General features: G+C 31.6%; 1 protein-coding gene and 1 pseudogene across 2 annotated transcripts; both read right to left on the bottom strand.

Annotated features, from left to right (window-relative positions):
* LOC109345025 (pentatricopeptide repeat-containing protein At4g20090) lies at positions 8,348-13,314 on the bottom strand. 2 transcript variants are annotated; one of them, XM_019583777.1, is made up of 2 exons: positions 12,861-13,314; positions 8,348-10,226 (listed from the first exon to the last, which is right to left on the bottom strand). In XM_019583777.1, the coding sequence occupies exons 1-2, from the start codon at positions 13,072-13,074 to the stop codon at positions 8,485-8,487; spliced, it is 1,956 nt and encodes a 651-aa protein (XP_019439322.1). In that variant the 5' UTR covers positions 13,075-13,314; the 3' UTR covers positions 8,348-8,484. The 2 variants fall into 2 exon arrangements, with proteins under 2 accessions (XP_019439322.1, XP_019439321.1); XM_019583776.1 differs by lacking the exon at positions 12,861-13,314 and having other exon boundaries at positions 8,348-10,678.
* Positions 17,669-18,975, bottom strand: LOC109344527 (annotated as a pseudogene).

A 21,678-nucleotide genomic window follows, 5' to 3' on the forward strand; every position in this document is an offset into this window, starting at 1 on the left:
TCCTCCAATTCCTCATCCTATCCTTATCCTCATCCTAACCTCGTCCTCATCCTATCGTCATCCTCATCCTATCCTCGTCCTCAGAGTGCCCACTTTGCATAGATTAGGCATACAGGCATTCCAATTCATTTAGAAGAACTTGCTATTTGTTTAGCATTCAATTAATGAGATCAGATTTATCTTTCATATCAATATATCTCAATCCATATGCACCAAAACTCTGTTGAAACAAAATTTATTCATTTAACGCACAAAATGATTGGTATACAAAAGTTAGTGTATGGGTCTGGTCCTCTCCTATGAGCAAGAGAAGCTTATATCATTAGACGCCTTTGTAAAATGCGATGGATTTAATTGTTCACATTTTAAGTTAAAAAGTGTAAATATACTGCAACATTCCTTTTATCCTCTCATTCTATGTATGTGCACTTGTCTTATATATTATGAGCATTTATTACATTTGTCCCTTTATTGTTGTTGACAATTGGGCTATAAAATGTGTAAGGATACAAAACAGGAAAATGGGAACAAGAACTACGAAACATTTTTTGATACATAGAAGAAAATCATAATATTAACATTATTGTGAAGGCATAATTTTGAGCCAATCCTATTGTGCAATGGAACTTTATATAATAGAGAAAATGGAGTTGCTTATCTAGAAGACCACGTAATTCATATATCTTTTTTTATTACCAAATGTATTCCCTCATATTTTTTAGTAAGAAATTAATCTCTTTCGGGATTCGTAGGTGTCTATCCTAACAAGTGTCGCTCACATGAATCAAACCATCGACCTTGTAGATCTAATAGAGCCTTACACCACTAGACCAACGCCTTATTGGTACATGATTAATATATCTACTTGCACTATTAATGTAAGTGTTGTGAATGTCTTATAAAGAGCTATCCTGAACATGACTCAACCAAACAATAAAATCACATATATCTCAAGAAACAACAATTTTAAGATGTTTTATGTGGAGTACCTCAAGTACCAAATGTTTTGTGTGGAGTACCTCAAGTATCAAATGTTTTGTGTGGAGTATCTCCTGGAACAGAGAAGTATGTTATTGGACACCACCTCAAGTCATTAGATGTTGATGTCATTAGGCGTGTCTATAAAGAGTAATGTGACTCCACTATAATGCTATCTTGATCCTCTCCATTATTTCTTTCCTTCCGCTTGTCCCCAAATATTAAATATTACATATTTGAAGTCTTATCAAATTTGGCATAGTATTTATTTTCTGTTTGATCTCACCTCAATTCTACACAATAATACTAAGGTAAACTTCATTACTCATATATATATGATGTTGTTTGCGAAAAAGAATAAACAAAAGTGATTGTCCTTTCGATTCACTACTATTTGGACTATTTATCATGTGAAGAATAATATTACATTTGAGAGTTGTCGATACTAATTTAAAGAGGTAATGAAACTTATCTTATTACATTCTTGGAATATTCTAAATGCTCGTTATAATGACTTTAACTTCTCATATATGAAGTGGATGATGAATGCATCTACCTATCTTTTTGCTTGTTAACTCTTAAGATTTGTAAATATGAGTATCAGTTTTTCTCCAATAAATTTCATTCTTGATAAAAAAAAGAAGACTGGTATGCTTGTTTGCATAATTGAGGATAGTGTCCCCGAGGTCTTAAAAAGTGTGACCTTATCCATGATTTAACCCAACAACACCACGTTTATCTCTAGAAACAACACAATCTAATATATAATTTAATATTTAAAAATATGTACTTTGGGTGAGGGCTTAGTTCCTTCTAATTTCTATACTGTGGTTATTTCTTATATATAATACTGTACTTGCATATTTAGCTTGGCCCAAAATAAGTTTGGAGTTAGGAATAAAACCGTCGACAATTTCCTTGATACAAAAATAGCAAACCACCATATCATTGTTAAATATACCTTGTTGTTTTTTTAATTCCAGAAACTTAATAAATATTCACATAAGCTTATCTAATTTTCAATTTCTTAAAATAAATATATATAGTAATTAAAATCAAAAGTATGACATGTTACATTAAAATTTTATATATTAATTTTGTACATAAATAAAGATTATACGGGCAACAAACTAGTATACATAGATTCATTTTAAACTCTTTCTCTCAATTCCAAAAAAATTCTTTACTAGTCACCCAAAAAAATCCAACTAAGTCAAACTAATGATGTTCTAGTAGTGTCTTATACGTTTCTAAATTTAGACTAAAAGATATTAAATGTATAAAAAGACTATAAAATAAATATAAACATCAACATCACCTTTCGATCCCCAAATTCCAAATAATTCAACCTGTGTGAAGTCATACTTGAGAGTTGAGAAGTAAAAAATATTAAACCCATATCATACTTTGAATTCTGCATTCAGAATATTAAACCCATTGAATTCTGCATTCAGAATATTAAACCCATATCATACTTTGAATACCGCCTTCAGTTGTATAATCATATTTTTAACTTTTACTCATGTCGAATTCAAATTCGGATGCTTACCACAGAAAAGTCATCAATGGACAACTTATATCAATAATGTCCGTTATAAAATTATAATAGGATTTTATAATGTATGTCCAAAGACATATATTAAAATAGTGTAATATTTACACTTTTTATCAATGTAGAGATTTATAGATAATCAATATATCATTTAATATTTAATTGTATGACTGTTTTCAAGAGTTAATGATAATTAAATATAAATGATAGATGATATAGTGATAATATATAAAACTTATACTCTATTAATAAATACATTTTTTTCTCATATTAAATATGTTTATGTGATTAAGATTTAGGGAAAATCTTAAAATATCATATCCGATGTATTAAATAAATTATCTGCCTATCAAAATTATTTTTCTAAGTATTCTTAACATGTACCTAGGGCCTACATTAGAAAATACCATTTATAATTAAGTAGAATATTAATAGAGAATAAAATATTACCTTATAATATAAGATAATTTATGTTCTCCGGACACTAAAAGTTTGACATGTGTATTGTTGTGTTAGAGAAATATTTTTTACAAAAATGATTAAATATGACACATGTTATAATTTTAGTGACTGAATGAGACAATTTATCTCTTATGTCAACAGATACTTTATTCTCGTATTAATAAGTGCCCTATATTTATTATTTAAAAGAGAATACGAAATCTTGTTTTAAAAAAGATATTTTAAGTTTTAACACCTCAAGGACTACTAGTACTAGATTTATATTTCCGGTGTTAGTTTTTTAATTTTATATTCTTTAAACAAAATATTTAGAGTACTCGATTGTCAATCAAATCCTATAATTAATACTATTCATACACACCCCAAGAGAGGAGAAATACTAGATTTTTTTGGTAGAGCAAAGAAACATGCTGATTTATCATGGTCTCATAATTATGATGATTTTGAAGATTGAGGTGAGTCCAATGAATTTGTCACCACACTCTTCATCAAATTCAATAATCACCCTATTAAATATTTAGTATAATGATGTAAAGTTTAAGTGTTAGATGTCTGGGAGCAGGCACATTTATTGAGAAATATAACCACGAACTCAAAAGAGATTAATTCGTTATCCAAACGGTGAAAAATACCTTATAGTAACAAAAAATTCAATAACCACCCTACTTTGCTCTATCAAAATTCTTTTCAAACTCTTCTGAAGACTACTGTTGTGGATACTCTTCATGGAGCAGCCTCGTGGCAAAGTTTCAGATAATTCAACCATTTTAAGTCATGAGTCATCATCCTTTTATGATTAAAGAATATTAAACCAAGTATGATCAAACATTAAAATAACACAACCCTCAAATTTGAAAGCCTCCATAAACAAAAATCTATATTTGGTTACGACAATGTACGACACATAATGGAACCGAAGTTGTGAGGTAGTTAAGGTCAAGTCAGCAATGCCATGCCGGTACTGGCAGTGTGTTGTAAAGTTGCAGTAACATGAAAATAATTTTCCAAAAAATATATAGTTTAAGGTGTAAAGTTTTTTTTGTAGTAGATTCTCAACCAATTATTCGTACTATTTTGTTTAAGATACAACTGTTTTTAATATGATAAAAGGATTTAATATACGAATGAGGGATAATATGAAGGTAGTGCAAAAAATAATTACAATGTAAATACATACATATCATTAAATCCATAATATAATAAATGAAATTAGAATCATAAAATAGTCTTTACATAAACAATGTAGAAGTTTTTTTTTACCACATTTGTCTTTCATATATTAATAATCATTTATATACTTAAATTAAAGTAATAAATATAAGTGTGGGACAATGGATGGGTGATATAAAAAAATTGATATTAGAAAATTATCTTTAAACCAAGGATTATCTCTCAACGTGGGGGCAAAAGGGTTGGCACCAAATCATTATAAATGGAATCAAATCTCCAAACAAAATAACAAGTGTGCCAATGTGAAAGATATACATTATTACAAAGGAAGAAAATATGGGCAGCATCTATGCATAAAAATGCTAATCGTTAGATTGAAAATAGGAGAGGTATAAAGCAACTATGTACAACAAATTTGACATGTCAAATTAAATTATTTATATCAAACTAATTCCCGTTTATTTGCAAAAATATAATGTAATTTTTTTCTTCTCACACTAATTACTTTCTTTTCTAGGACAAAAACGAAACCTGATAATTTACTTATCACAACTGTGGTCGCGTTTTCTCAAAAAAAATAAAAAATCACAATTACAATAAACACAATATAATGGGTAACACAACATGCTAGTTTTCTTTCATAGTTGCAAATAGTATACTTATTATATAAATTTGTATGAATTTAAATACTACCAAAATCAGTCACCCAGAGTTGCATTCTCAATTCACATATTCATGGAGCTTCCTTGTCAGCAACACTCTCCAACACGATCTCATCTAATTACTCTTTTAAATTACAGATATGTTGCGTTTATTGTAATTAAGAATATTATTTAAAATTCCGGTTACACTGCAACGTAAATTCTGAAACGACAATAATATAAGCTTAATAATATATTATCATGTACTCATAAAAAAATAATATGAATAACTTATAAAACAACTATTAATAAATAAAGTATCATTTTGTGATATATATCACTTTCTTGTGTATAATAATTTATTGAAGAATTTAGTAAAAGAGTATAACATTTTTCAATTTTATAATTTTCGAGTGTAATTTAAAATGACTATATTAAGTTAGAACTGGACTTGGACCTTTACTTTTTTAAGCCTCCCTGCTATAACTTTTTCCAATGTGTGGTGGGCTTGCCTAACACATAATGATAATTGGTCAGACCCATCATCACAGAAGCCCACCGTAACAAATCTTAAAATATTATCATGTACTAAGTGGATAAGAATCATCTGTCAGACTCATTAAACTTCATAAAATATTAATTTCTGTTTTTATAATTTTTTTTAAATAAATGAAATTTTGTGGTTAGCTTGATACGTCAAATAAAACATGAATGGAGACATGTGATCCTCATCCCATTTAAGTCATAATGGGTAGCTTTTTTCAACTTGTGTGATTTTATTCTATTCCTTTTCTTTCAATATACTTAATATAAATAATCTAATCAAATAAATTATGCAATAAAAGTTTCATCTTCAAGAATTAAATATAAAATAGATATTATTCAACATTACATTACACGTCTCATTCTGAGGTGAAATTAATATTATAAAATATAGTTTTCATCCTTAACTATTATCATGTAATTATATTTAATAAAATTAGACACTCATGAAAATATCTTTAATTAATAAAAAAATAATATAATTAATTGGGAAAACAATTTTTAATTTTTGGAATCAAAAAGTCATTACATCAACATAATTATGTATAAATTTGATTAGATCATTAATAGATAAATTACAAAAAGAAAAGGAAAAATTACGACCTAGTGTTTAAGGGGTCAATATTTGCTGTGTTACTTTTGTACTACTCTATGTACCATCATCTCTGATTGGTTGAAAAAAATTATTTAATTTAAAATTGTAATTATTAAATATGTTTCTGACTAATTATATCTTCTGGCATATGGAGTGACACAAAATAGTGGGACAACAGATGTGCTCCTGTGTTTAAGATATTGTTAGTTTTTTTTTTAATGTTTTGGTTATTCAACACCGTGCATAAGACAATAAGTACTTCATATTCAATTCAAATCTAGAAGGTGGAGTTGTCTATATAAGTTATTAGATTTTCATTAAGTATATTGAAAGGAAATTTATTATTGCACGATCAAATAAGTTAGGGGATGAAAAGTACACATAAAATGTTAGGGACGAATTTTACACATTGAGAAAAATGAAGGATCAACTACACCTTACAATTCTTGAGTGTCATACAAGAATGACATAGGCAATACCTTGGGAAACATGTCCACATAAGAAAGATTGTTAGGGTTTTGGATAGAAAATTCAGACTAATTTTATACATTTATGTAAGTTGAAGGATAAAAATTGCACATAAAGTAGGAGGACTAAAATCACACAATTAAAAAAACTTAAGGGACCAAATGCATTTTAGTAATCCTAAATGTTACTTTTAAATTTAACCTGACTCTAAACTCAAAGGCTAACTCAATCCTAAATGTCAATGAACTAACTTTTGATCCTGAACCTGACCCTAGATCCAATTAAGTATAATGTATTTCTTCATTTTTAAGGCAAAATCACCTCAAACTTAATTAGTATCATGACCATATAATTCAACATATGAAATAATATATATGTATATATTTTGTGAGTCACAAATCGTCTTAATATTAATTATTATTATGATTACATATTTTGTGAGACTGCAAAAAGGAACCATTATCAGAAATTGAAACTGAAGATAAAGTCTGTGAAACTGAACATAAAGCTATCTAGCATGTTCAACAAAGAGGTGTCTAAAGAGATACTATCTAAAAACAATTAGTTCTTCCAAGTTTTATTCCAAAAACCCTTTCACCCAATCACAAACACTATTAAGCATGGATCACCATTGAAAAATTAACAGCATTACTTGAATAAGAGCAGAACATGAACATAACATTAAGACCAGACCTGGAATCTAACATCACTAACATTTCTATCATGATTGAAGAAATAAATAAAGAACAAATCAGGGAATGATTTTGACAGAGTACATTGTACTAAGCAAAAGCTAAAAAATATAATCTACTAAGGAATGAAGTTTTAAGAAATCAAGAATGCAGCATCAAACTAAGGTTGTGTTTCAACTGATAACAGTGGAATTGACAAACTTTAAGCAACTTAATTTTTACATGAATTGACTTTAAACAATAATTGCTGACACTTCGGCTATTGGTTTCATCAATCATAGCTCCACAGTCTCCCACTCAATCTGCATCTACAGCTGTGATAATTAGGAGCAAACTATGGAACTTTAATACTTTTACATGCCCCGGGTCCCAAACCAACTACTCAAATGGAACTGCAGATATGCTGGTTCTGATATATAATTTGTATCAAATAAGCCTTGCATTATTTTTCTTAGGACTTAAGACAAAGCAATGAATGTACTCTATAAATGCCCACAAAATAAAATTGCATTTCTGTATGTCGGCATATTGTAGCAGCCCAGCTCACTGGTTCATCACCATTGACTTTCGCTTGCCACATGCAAACGGGCTGTCCAATGTACGAGGCTCCCACCTAGTGAAATATAGGGAAAGTAGATGTATGCAACCTTATCCCTACAAGTGGAGAGGCTGTTTCCAGGATTTGAACTCGTAACCTCATGGTCATGAAGCAGGAACCATATTGTTGCGCCGAAGCTCACCCTCACTTGTCTTAACATGCATTCTGCAAAAATACTTGCAAATAGTAAAAGAAAACGTTTACTGGCCAAAGTTACTGATAGCTCTTTAAAAAACTGCATATACACCAGTTTGACTGAATCCTGTACTACAAATAAAATCCTCTAGAGATGGCATATTTGAACAAATCAAGTTGATTGGACAGTTGAGCATTGTACCCTTTCAGAATATTCTCTCCCCAGTAGCACTTTCTTGCCCTTTCAGGAATATTATTAATCACCATGTAGGTTGCAACAAGTAAATTTTCTAGACAGACAAAAAATGACTTTGGTAAGTTCAAAAAGATTGTAAGAGGTTTAAACTGATGCATTGGTCTAAGCAGTATTATTGTCATTGTCACCTGTTCGGTTTGGCTCAGACTCATACCAATATCTACATGTAGATTGTAGACAAAATAAAATTGATGTTCTTATGGAAAAAAGATGCAGAATAAAATAAGGCATCAGAATTAGAGAGAGAGAGAGAGATGGAAAAATCTCTGTATGTGAGGTGTATCATTGTATCTGCTTCTTGAAAGTTTGGGGTCTTATGCTTGAAGACCTGGATCAAAAAATCACTATCCAGAGTTCCTAAGGAAATATTAATTGAATAACATCTTACAACATATCAGTGATATAGCCTGCTCCAACATTCATTAATGGCTAATCGAATTTTCTTAGGTTTATACAGCTGTTGAACAACTATTGCCCAGGTAGAAGCTTTTGGCAGTAAAAACTTGTGTAACATCACTTCTATAATTTTGGAAGCACCTATTGTTTTCTGTCGCTTAACTAACCGGACTACAAGCTCATCTAGAAACTCTCTCCCATCTTGAGGTGGGTTAACTTTTTCTCTTAAAGTTTTCAAGAAAATATCGCAGGTAATAAAATCAGGGTCACAACCTTGATCTAGCATCATGTTTAGAAGATCAATTGCACGGGAGATTCTATTCTGCATGCACAAAGCATTTAAAAGTATGTTATATGTAATCACGTCTGGTTGTGACTGGGGCTCCTGATAAAGCATTTGATGGAAAAGTTTCAGGCCTTGATCGACTAAATTAGCATTACAAAAGCCATGAATCATTGAACTGTACGCCACAACATCTAGTTTAATTCCTCTACTCAGCATTTGCTTCCACACCATTAAGGCCTCCGTAAGCTTACCATCCTTGCACAATCCATTAATGAGTATACTGTAACAAACCTCATTATGACTACAGTTATTATCAGCCATCTCTTTCCAAACAAGAATCGCTTTATGGCTATCACCTGTACTGAAAAACCCCTTCATTAGGGAGCTATAAGTGAAAGCATTGGGCAGGTAACCTTTATTCTTCATCTCAAATAGCATTTCCCTTGCTTCTTCTAGCTTCCCTTCCCGACAAAGACCATCTATAAGAGTACTATATACTACAGTGTTTGGTTTACATCCTTTCTCCACCATTTCCTTCCACAGCCGCATTGCATGCTCAGGCTTTCCCTCCTTGAACAGGCCACTAATAAGAGAAGAGTACATGTACTCATTCCCATGATGACCTCTCTCTTCCATAGAGGTTAACACAGAAGCCCCATCAGCAGCTCTACCTTTCTTAACAAACCCATCAATGAGTGTTCCATAAGTAACATCATTCGGCATGCATTTATTCAACACCATTCGATTCAATAGGCTCACCGCCTTATCCAACTTCCCTTTAAGACACAGCCCATGAACAAGGGCATTATATGTCACCTCATTTGGGACACATCCTTTCAGAAACATATTATCAACAAGCTTGGAAGCACGTCCCAAGTCACCCTTCTTGCACAACGCATTGATCAACACATTGAACGCGACATGGTTCGGGAATGTACCTTCAATCTGCATCTCATCCAATAACGAAATTGCCTCATCAATTCTATCCTCCTTGCACAACCCGTCCATAAGTGTAGAGTAAGTATAATTATCAGGAGCACAATTCCTAAGCGGCATTCCCCTGAACACCTCAACTGCATGATCAACTGAACCGAGCTTACACAACGCCTTGATAATCAAGTTAAAAGTAAGTCCATTTGGTTGAATACTCAAACCCTTGGATGCAATAACATCAGAATAAAAATCCAACGCGCGATTAAAGAAACCCTCTTGAATAATCACATTAAGAACCGAATTCAAAGACTTAACAGTTTGCCTGCATTGAAACTCATCCCCCATTCTATGAAACAAGTCCACAGCTTTATCAGGCAAATGGGCTTTCCCATAAGCTTTAAACATAAGAATGAAATTCTTTTCCAAAAAAAGTCGCCTTTCGAACTTCATTTGAGTCAAAACCTTATCCAATGAACCAAAATCAAGGGAATTAGAGTAACTCTGAATGAGGGAATAGAAAGATAAATCACCTGTTTTGAAAGAAACCCTTTCGTGAGAAGCCATTTGGGTAGACGAATTGAAGATTTGAGATGAAAGGGTAGGATCATTGGGTTGGTTGGAAGGAAGGGTTATGGGTGAAGAAGTAAATGTTTGGGTTGAAAAAGGACATGGTTTGAAAGGTGTTCGGAGTGAGCGTGCGAAAAGGGTTGTGTGAGAAGTTGAACACTTTGGCATGGCATGGCACGTATCAATAGAAAGGGTGAGGTTTTGGTTTTGATTTTGGTGTGAGGTTTAAGGTTTATGGCCACAGCAACTGCGCTTGCACTTGAGGATGCTGTTTATGTTGTTGGACATCGAACGCTGAATAAGGTTGTTATGTTTAAGTTCAATAGTTGTCTTCTATTCTATGCTTTTCATTCAAAATCAAATTCATCTAAGATTTAGTGCACGAGGAGAAGTTTAGCCAATCTTCTAAACCAAACCAAATTGTGAGATTTGATTGTTACCTTTGGTTAGATACACGTAATTTCTTATATATGAGAGAGGGTAATGATACTAGGTATCCAATTCTAGTTGCATTCTTATAATTAAATCATTTTTTCCTTCGTTTTTAAAAATAATGTTGGCCATTTTTTGGACAACATATAATCATTTTGTTACCTCTATGATTTGGTAGACAATAGGAACGACAACAGGGTGGACCAGGGTCGAGTTTGTACTTACACAATCCCAAATCTAAAATCCAAAACTCGAACTTGAATTAAGCGGTTTAAAAATAATGATATCATTCCTAAGCTCATCAGGTTTCGAATAACCTGAACTCGATGGAAACCCGTTCGAAACATTTATTTATATATATATAAGTTAAATTTATATATATATATATATATATAGGTTTTATATATGATTTTATGTGTAATTATGTAATTTTACATATATTAATTGGGTTTGAAGCAGATTCGAGGTAGGGTATCAATTAACCAAACCCAGACCCAAAAATTAAACTCGAGTAAAACCTAAATCCGAATCTAATTATATCGGGTTTTCCCAATTAAATTCATACTGGGAGCAGAAACCTACGAATTCGGTTTTCATTGTTATCTCTAATAAACAACTAAACAATACAAAATGTACAAAAATAAATTGAGGGACAACATAATCACTATGTTACCTCTATAGTTTGGTAGACAAGTAAAACAATATAAAATGTACAAAAATAATCTTGAATTGTTGTCTTGATGACACTAATAATGATGGTAATAGTGATAATATAGTAATGGTATGCCAATATTAATAGTTATAATGGTTGTCAAAACAATGATAATGATGATGAGAAAATAAATGATATGATATATGAGTTCTCGTCTTTTTACCTTTTCATGTGATGGACAAATTTTTGTTGATGGCTTTTTGAATGAAAAAAATAAACCATTTGTATTTATCCCTAGTTTATTCTTGAGTAAATGGGGTTGAATAAATATTGGAAATGATGGATAATATACTAGAAAATTTATTTTCACTATTAGCCCACAACTCATTTTCTCTTATTATTTGTTGTGTAATCTACCTAGTATAGAAACAAATAAAGAGGATTCTTGTATCATGTTATGCTTATTTTTAAGAGAAAAATATATATGCATTGATTGACAGTTAAAAATGATAACATATGCAGATTGAGATTGGGTTTATGTTTACTAATCCTGTATTTGAAATCAAAATCTCAAACCCAAACTCAACATACTTAAAATTAACAATATCATCCCCAAATCTAACTTGAACTTAAAAAAAATAAAATATATTATTGAGTAGAAGAATAAAACACAACACAGAAGAAATGTTATTCACTAGAATCTTCCACCATACAAAGCTCTTTGTCTTTTCTATGTCCCAATCACAATCAATGTCTAAGATTCACAACTTTTTCTAAGACAACCTTCATGGCGGAACCCGCAACATATTAATAATATACTAGGATCAACTTAATTTCCTACTCCTTTTCTATTTGCTAGGGTTGTAAAAATTCGGCTCGGTTCAGTTTTTGGTGCATTTTAGTGATCGAACTGATCAAAAATATATGGTTCAGTTTCGCTCAATTAACCGCAACTTTAACTATAAGAACCGAACCGAACCGCTCTTGAATGGTTCGGTTCGGTTCGGTTCCACGGTTTTTACATTTACTTTTTATAAAAAAAAATATTTCAGCAATTGAAAATTCAAAATGTATTACAAGAGATATTGTTTATCATAAAAAGGATAAACATTACTACTATAGTACTATTATTATAAAAAATTATGAATCATATATAACAATACATTTCATGATTAGTAACATATATATCAATTAGTAAAATATATAATAGTTACATTTATAACCTTATATTTCATAATTAGTAACACATGTAACAATACATGTATAACAATATATGATATATGTTGGTTTCAAACTCAATATCACAAAAATTGAAAAATATGTTCCAAATCATAAGACATCAGAAAACATTTTAGTAACTAATAACATATATAATACTAACTTAATAACAATTTAGTAACATATGTAACACTACAATTAACACAAAAATTGATAATTTAAGCTAGAAAATTGGTTGAAGAATTTAAACAATAATAAAAATATTATTTCTTGAGGGAATAGAAAGATAAATCACCTGTTTTGAAAGAAACCCTTTCGTGAGAAGCCATTTGGGTAGACGAATTGAAGATTTGAGATGAAAGGGTAGGATCATTGGGTTGGTTGGAAGGAAGGGTTATGGGTGAAGAAGTAAATGTTTGGGTTGAAAAAGGACATGGTTTGAAAGGTGTTCGGAGTGAGCGTGCGAAAAGGGTTGTGTGAGAAGTTGAACACTTTGGCATGGCATGGCACGTATCAATAGAAAGGGTGAGGTTTTGGTTTTGATTTTGGTGTGAGGTTTAAGGTTTATGGCCACAGCAACTGCGCTTGCACTTGAGGATGCTGTTTATGTTGTTGGACATCGAACGCTGAATAAGGTTGTTATGTTTAAGTTCAATAGTTGTCTTCTATTCTATGCTTTTCATTCAAAATCAAATTCATCTAAGATTTAGTGCACGAGGAGAAGTTTAGCCAATCTTCTAAACCAAACCAAATTGTGAGATTTGATTGTTACCTTTGGTTAGATACACGTAATTTCTTATATATGAGAGAGGGTAATGATACTAGGTATCCAATTCTAGTTGCATTCTTATAATTAAATCATTTTTTCCTTCGTTTTTAAAAATAATGTTGGCCATTTTTTGGACAACATATAATCATTTTGTTACCTCTATGATTTGGTAGACAATAGGAACGACAACAGGGTGGACCAGGGTCGAGTTTGTACTTACACAATCCCAAATCTAAAATCCAAAACTCGAACTTGAATTAAGCGGTTTAAAAATAATGATATCATTCCTAAGCTCATCAGGTTTCGAATAACCTGAACTCGATGGAAACCCGTTCGAAACATTTATTTATATATATATAAGTTAAATTTATATATATATATATATATATATAGGTTTTATATATGATTTTATGTGTAATTATGTAATTTTACATATATTAATTGGGTTTGAAGCAGATTCGAGGTAGGGTATCAATTAACCAAACCCAGACCCAAAAATTAAACTCGAGTAAAACCTAAATCCGAATCTAATTATATCGGGTTTTCCCAATTAAATTCATACTGGGAGCAGAAACCTACGAATTCGGTTTTCATTGTTATCTCTAATAAACAACTAAACAATACAAAATGTACAAAAATAAATTGAGGGACAACATAATCACTATGTTACCTCTATAGTTTGGTAGACAAGTAAAACAATATAAAATGTACAAAAATAATCTTGAATTGTTGTCTTGATGACACTAATAATGATGGTAATAGTGATAATATAGTAATGGTATGCCAATATTAATAGTTATAATGGTTGTCAAAACAATGATAATGATGATGAGAAAATAAATGATATGATATATGAGTTCTCGTCTTTTTACCTTTTCATGTGATGGACAAATTTTTGTTGATGGCTTTTTGAATGAAAAAAATAAACCATTTGTATTTATCCCTAGTTTATTCTTGAGTAAATGGGGTTGAATAAATATTGGAAATGATGGATAATATACTAGAAAATTTATTTTCACTATTAGCCCACAACTCATTTTCTCTTATTATTTGTTGTGTAATCTACCTAGTATAGAAACAAATAAAGAGGATTCTTGTATCATGTTATGCTTATTTTTAAGAGAAAAATATATATGCATTGATTGACAGTTAAAAATGATAACATATGCAGATTGAGATTGGGTTTATGTTTACTAATCCTGTATTTGAAATCAAAATCTCAAACCCAAACTCAACATACTTAAAATTAACAATATCATCCCCAAATCTAACTTGAACTTAAAAAAAATAAAATATATTATTGAGTAGAAGAATAAAACACAACACAGAAGAAATGTTATTCACTAGAATCTTCCACCATACAAAGCTCTTTGTCTTTTCTATGTCCCAATCACAATCAATGTCTAAGATTCACAACTTTTTCTAAGACAACCTTCATGGCGGAACCCGCAACATATTAATAATATACTAGGATCAACTTAATTTCCTACTCCTTTTCTATTTGCTAGGGTTGTAAAAATTCGGCTCGGTTCAGTTTTTGGTGCATTTTAGTGATCGAACTGATCAAAAATATATGGTTCAGTTTCGCTCAATTAACCGCAACTTTAACTATAAGAACCGAACCGAACCGCTCTTGAATGGTTCGGTTCGGTTCGGTTCCACGGTTTTTACATTTACTTTTTATAAAAAAAAATATTTCAGCAATTGAAAATTCAAAATGTATTACAAGAGATATTGTTTATCATAAAAAGGATAAACATTACTACTATAGTACTATTATTATAAAAAATTATGAATCATATATAACAATACATTTCATGATTAGTAACATATATATCAATTAGTAAAATATATAATAGTTACATTTATAACCTTATATTTCATAATTAGTAACACATGTAACAATACATGTATAACAATATATGATATATGTTGGTTTCAAACTCAATATCACAATAGTAGGAAAATATGTTCCAAATCATAAGACATTATGAAACAATTTAGTAACTAATAACATATATAATACTAACTTAATAACAATTTAGTAACATATGTAACACTACAATTAACACAAAAATTGATAATTTAAGCTAGAAAATTGGTTGAAGAATTTAAACAATAATAAAAATATTATTTCTTCATCCCTAGTATATATTTCTTTAATATTCGGTTCGGTTCTAACGGTTCCTAAATTTCTAAAACCATAAACCGAACCGAACATAAACGGTTCCTTAAAAAAATAACCAAACCGCGAAACCGAACCGAACCACATTTTGCGGTTTGGTTTGATTCGGTTCCATCGGTTTCGCGGTTTAAACCGGAACCGCTTACACCCCTACTGTTTGCTGTCAAGTTTGGGATAGAGTATCACATGCACCAAATTCAAAAATTAACATTGGCTAAAATTCATACCCAAAAATTAACATTAGCTAAACTCCGAACCCACTTGCGGTTTAACCTATTAAATTTGAGTTAGGTTCAGACAGGTAGCCGCAAGTTTGGTTTTCATTGTCATCCCTACCGACAGTGTAAGAGTTTTTTATATTGTCACTACGTCATCTATTATTTATTTTCCATTATTATTAACTCTTAACTAAAAGCAATATAAATAAATAGTAAATGATATGCACAGTGTATATAATTATTTATATTTTGAATGATATTACACTATTTCTAATCTATCTAACTCACCTCTAAATCATTTCAATCTTCTTGTAATATTTTTTATAAGAAAAATTGCATTAAAATGAGTACAAGGGGTGGACACTGAATACAAGATAAAAATCAAAAAGAATTTTTTTACTAGCTAAATTGATAAAGTTTTTAGGTCAATGCACCAATTAGTAAACAATATAAAAGAAGAGTTTACATATGATAAAAATCAAACTCACTATCTATTGAAATTATTAACAAGGCAAAAACTCTTTCAACAAAAGCAAATACTCTTTCTTTATTATCATACTTCGGCTTCTTTAAGTTATTCATACTTCATATTAGAGGAGGTGTGTTGAGTTCAATTCTTATTTATTTTATTTATATTAACTTGGTGAAGCACAAACAATAGAGCAGTTTATTTTTATAGGGTGTGACTCGTTGCACTTGAAAGTCTAAAGTGCATTAATTTAGACCTTCTGATATAGGTTTAGTGCTAACAAAGAATGCTTTTTTACAATAATTCAATACATCAAATATTTGCTGTTAGGAATAAGGGTAAACCCCTTATTAAAAACGTGAATATTAGGAGAAATAAAACAAAAAAAGGAGGTAGTTAGAAGTTAGTTAGACAGGAAATATTATAAATAGAAAGTAGGGGAAGGATAGGAGGATATCAGAAAATAAGAGTGGAATTGGAGGGAAATTAAGTGACTGAGGAGTCAGTTATCCATAGGGGGAAATATTCTAGAGTTGTAACTGTAACACTCAAGCTACTAAGAAATAAATACAAAAATCATTCAAGATCAATTGAAGATCTTGAATTCATTCTTCTCATTCTTCTAATTCTTTTCTTCTGGAAAATCCAGTTCTAACATTTGCAACTTCGTTTTTTGTTTAAAGGGAAATAAGAAGAGAATAAATTGTTGTATTGCACAATGCATGTTATTATATGTTTTATGGAAGAGCATTAAATAATCACCATGTTAAGCCATTTCTTCTAATTTTATTGAATAACATGGTATTCATTTTGGAATACAAGCATGCTTGTAGAATTTCATATGAGTGGGACTGGAAGGAATTGTGATTTTATTTTTAAAATATAACAATGAGTAAAAGTGTGAATTTATCCTCTCCATTACTAAAGACTCAATTTTACTTATATTTATAATGGTAAAAGTGATATTCCATTGTATATAAAAGACAAAAATATCTTATCATATTATATTTTCATTTGTTTTTTGTGTTACTTATTCCTCCATTAATGAATGCTTATTCCATAGATTGGAACTATTTTACCCAAAAGCTAAAAGAGTCTTAGCCTCCCAAGCGTATAAAGCATTTATTCTTCCAAATCCAACTACATCCTCTCAGGTAATTTCAATCACAGCATACCCAATCTAACCACTAGGCCTCGGAATTAAAATCAGTACCGGAGAGAAAAACTGTTACTTTTGCTTTTACTATTAAAGGTAAAAGTGTGAATTTATTGTACTCAAAAAGTAAAATTGTTTTATTATATTATTTATTCCTTTTGATTTTGAGGTACTTTTTTCTTTGGTAGGAGAAAGGATCCTCAGCATCATCCCCATAATTAAATTTAATAAGTTCTGCCTTGGTGTGACTCCTTCCTCTCACATAGTACCTCCTTACCAGAAGTGCAACAGCCACCATCAAAGATAAAGAGTGTGCTTATAGATAGTAAGGTAACGTGCCTGTCCTAGTTCTCCCATTATAAGCATTCTGGTCATGCCCTTAAATGCACCAAAACCTACTAACATACATTGCCAACTTCACAACATTATGAAATACAACAAAGAAAACTGCATCTGTGTCTTTGTATTTCTGCATCATATTAAATGAGATGGCCATTATGCAGTATATCACCGCGATCATGGATATTGACCCAATCAAGCCTAATGGTATATCGTGTGATGTATATATTTTCTTTGACCGTGATTGTGACACTGTCAAATTCGCATACGCAAAATAAAAATTGCAGCTACTTTAAATACCCCCATGGTGCCATAAGGTAGAAAAGGTGTCAAATTTGAGGCATCGCATGAGCAACACCAGCAATGATCACAAATATGTACAACAATATTGATTGCAGATGCTATCCAATTGAGGAGTGAAATTTTCCTTCTGCTGATCATTGCAACAGTTGAATTAATTGCCAAGACGGCGACATCTATAGGGTGTAGCAAGCCTACTTGTATCCATCTTTGAGGTTCCTCTTGATTCGCGGCGAGTTCTCGGGATGGTTCAAGAGGCTTGTGAAGTAAGGAGTCAATGCTCTTGCTGCTGCTGCAGTTCCAACAATGCTTTCAGTCAGTATGTTCCCAGCTGTTATGAAAGCAGCAAAGTCTCCTAATCCAATTCTTAGATATGCAAATGAGCTACCTATTAACATAAGCATGTTCTAACTTGACACTAACTACACTCTAACTATAGCAACAACCCAAAACTAGCATCCCCAACTTGAGATGAAAGAATAATAATTAACCTGCAACTGAAATTTCTACACCAAACTTTGTGTAACAGAAGACAGAAATCATTGCTGAATGGCCTGAAGCAACATAGGACAAGACAATAGCTGGTCCAACGTTTTCATGAGCTTCTTGACCAATGGGCCCAAAGATTCCTACCCCAACCACTGCACCAAACCCAAACCAAATAATGTCTCACCCAGTGTTTTAAATTGCGGTTGCAATTACTACGATTGTGGTCATTGCGGTGTGAATTATTTTGTGAGTAAAAACATATTTTTGACATCGATCTGGTATGATGCGGTCTAATGCGAGTTGCATTGCGGTCCAAACCGTCCGATGCGGTTGTGTTACAGCCTGTTGTAGTGGCATCACTGTGATTCGGTATCACACCGCAATTGTGGTGTGATGAGGTTGCATCACTTACCGCAACCGCAATATTGCAGCCGCATCATGTGATGCGGTCCACAATTTGAAACACTGTGACCCATCGGTTAAGGCAATGTCTCATGTCATTCTCATTTTGTTTCCTGGGTGTTAAAGTTGTTAGTTGATTTCAATTTGTTAGTTGTAATATTGTTTTCGTTAATCGATTAAGAGTTTAATTAATCGATTAACTATTAGTTATTAGTTAGGCATTATAGTATATAAATGGTGATTCTCTTATTCATTGTAACTCATTTTCAATTCAATAACATTTTCTTATTCTTTCTTGTTCATCAAGAAGATCTCTCTTTCTATGACTCCTACCATTTTAACATGGTATTATAGCCTTCATCTTAAAGGCTTTGGTTACCGTTGCGCATTCTCTAAAATATTATTATCTTCCTCTTCCAAGATTCAACAAGAATCATCGTCAACAACTCAACATGAAAGAGAAGTTTGTGAAGAGAGAAGACATTTCCGGAAGAAAGGCAAGAAGGAGCAACAAAGCCATGGAAGCTGAAAAGGGCTCAAGCTGTTGAATTTTGATGGAACAAAGACATACGAAAATGCATCTGCCACAAGTGCACGGACAACCGGTGCAACAAATTCCCTTCTCCTTTTAGAGAAACCATTTTGACAATCTAATTCAATAAGTGCACCATCTTCTTCTTTCTGAACCTCGATGCATGCACCCCATTTAGCAATTGTTCACAACGAAGAGACGTTTCTTCCATTTTGAGATTTGGTGTTGGTCACAATCAAAATCTCTTCTTCACGTTTATGCTCCCTACCACACTATTCACTATTCAAGATCAACAAAAACAAAAACAAGATTAACAACAATAAGATCAAGTGATTAAGAAAATCCAACCACATTAAGATCGAGATTCCAATATATTACATTGTCACGATAACAAATCGAATTATCAAGTTGGAGTCATTGTCATTTACCCTCCAACTTGAGGGGAGTTATTGAAGAACAAAGCTACCATATTTTACATATTTTACACATTTTACACATGTGTTTTATTAGTTTGTTTGGGTAATTTTGTTACCTATTCATGTACTATAAATAAGGTCTTATGCATTGATCAAATAATGATAAATATCTCCAAATTTCATTTTACGCTTTTGCAACATTTTCGCAATATTGAAGAACAAAGCTACCACATTTTACGTATTTTACACGTGTGTTTTATTAGTTTGTTTAGGTAAGTTTGTTACCTATTCATGTACTATAAATAAGGTCTTATGTCTTGATCAAATAATGAGAAATATCCACAAATTTTCATTTTAGCTTTTGCAACATTTTCGCAATATGGTATCATGACAATAATTATTCCTTTTCATAGCTTTCGCTTATGCCTTTCCTCTTCCTCACTTTGTTGCTGCAATCTTTCCATTGATGGCACTACCAAGCCGTTTTGCTCTAGCATCTGATGTAGTAGATGATGCAGGTTTTGTCCATTCTTTTCAAGAAAGATTGATTTTCTTATACTCCAAAATCACACATTCACAACAAGATTTATCACTTTCCCATGGGAAGTATTCAAGAACGGGTTCAAAAAAAAGTGTTGGAGTCTTGATGATGTTCAATCTAATGGTTGGGTGGATGCCATGATGGCCTTTTCTCCATAAAAAAAAGGAAGAAACTGCTTAAAATATCAATCAATGTCATAATCTTCTCATTGGAAGCTTGTAGATTTATTTCTTTATGAGCACGGAAGATACTGCTGCTTGATTTCTCTATTATTGCATGTGGAACTGAATATGTTTTGTCTTATTTCTCATTGATAATCCTCGTATATGTTGGTGGTGTGGTTCTCACACACTGGTGGCCGTCCCTAATTGGTCTTTCTTCAATTAGGGATATTCCACTCACTCTTAGCACAAAGTCTATTTACAAAGAATCTAAAGGTGGCTAGAATTTTTGATACATTTTTCTAAGGTCGTGTAGAAATATTTCTTCAACAATTATATTGGGATAAAGAAGATCTTTCTCTATCAAAGAATTCATCTTAAGGCTTGTATATGTTCTTGAGATTTGAGATGAAGACTTTATTGTCTTGCATTGTGTTTCTTTTTTCTTCAAGCTCCAAATTATGTTACAACACATTTGGAGCGCATCTCATGCAAGGCCCTCTCTAGACTTGTTAATATGAAAAGTTTAGAATCATCCACTAAAATCATGTCAACTGTAGTATCAAGATCTTGTTTCCGAATAGACATGAATGGTTCAACCAACTGTGGTGTCTGGAATTAGTTGTTTCAGGTTTCAAGGTCAGTGTAGTAGCTTAGAACCAATCTTTTCTTCTCAATGATAACAAGAATCTACACACTTTTTATCATTTACTCTCAATTAGTTCTCATTTCTTTATTACTCTAGTTTCTTTACCCCTCTCTTTCATTAAACACACAATATTATAACGTGTAATTTTTTCCTCATTAAAGCAACATATAAGGATCAAGATTAAAGTTTATCTCATTTATCTCTTTCATCTGTTATGATTGTTTTGCTTTTGTCAAAAAAGGATGGTTAAACATTGGATGAAATTGCTTCTGTCAAATGTTGGTTAAGTGTTAGTATTGCTTCATGTTCAGATTTCAAGGCTGAGAGACGAAGATTCGCTCACCAACAAGAGGAGTATTAGAGTATGTGTAGTGTTTATCACAATCATTTCAAGCTTGGAATGCTTGACACATTCCAGCTTGAGGAGATGTTAAAGTTGTTAGTTTATTTCAGTTTGTTAGTTGTAATATTATTTTCG

Source organism: Lupinus angustifolius, chromosome LG04 (genome assembly GCF_001865875.1).
Source record: "Lupinus angustifolius cultivar Tanjil chromosome LG04, LupAngTanjil_v1.0, whole genome shotgun sequence".
NCBI lineage: Eukaryota > Viridiplantae > Streptophyta > Magnoliopsida > Fabales > Fabaceae > Lupinus > Lupinus angustifolius.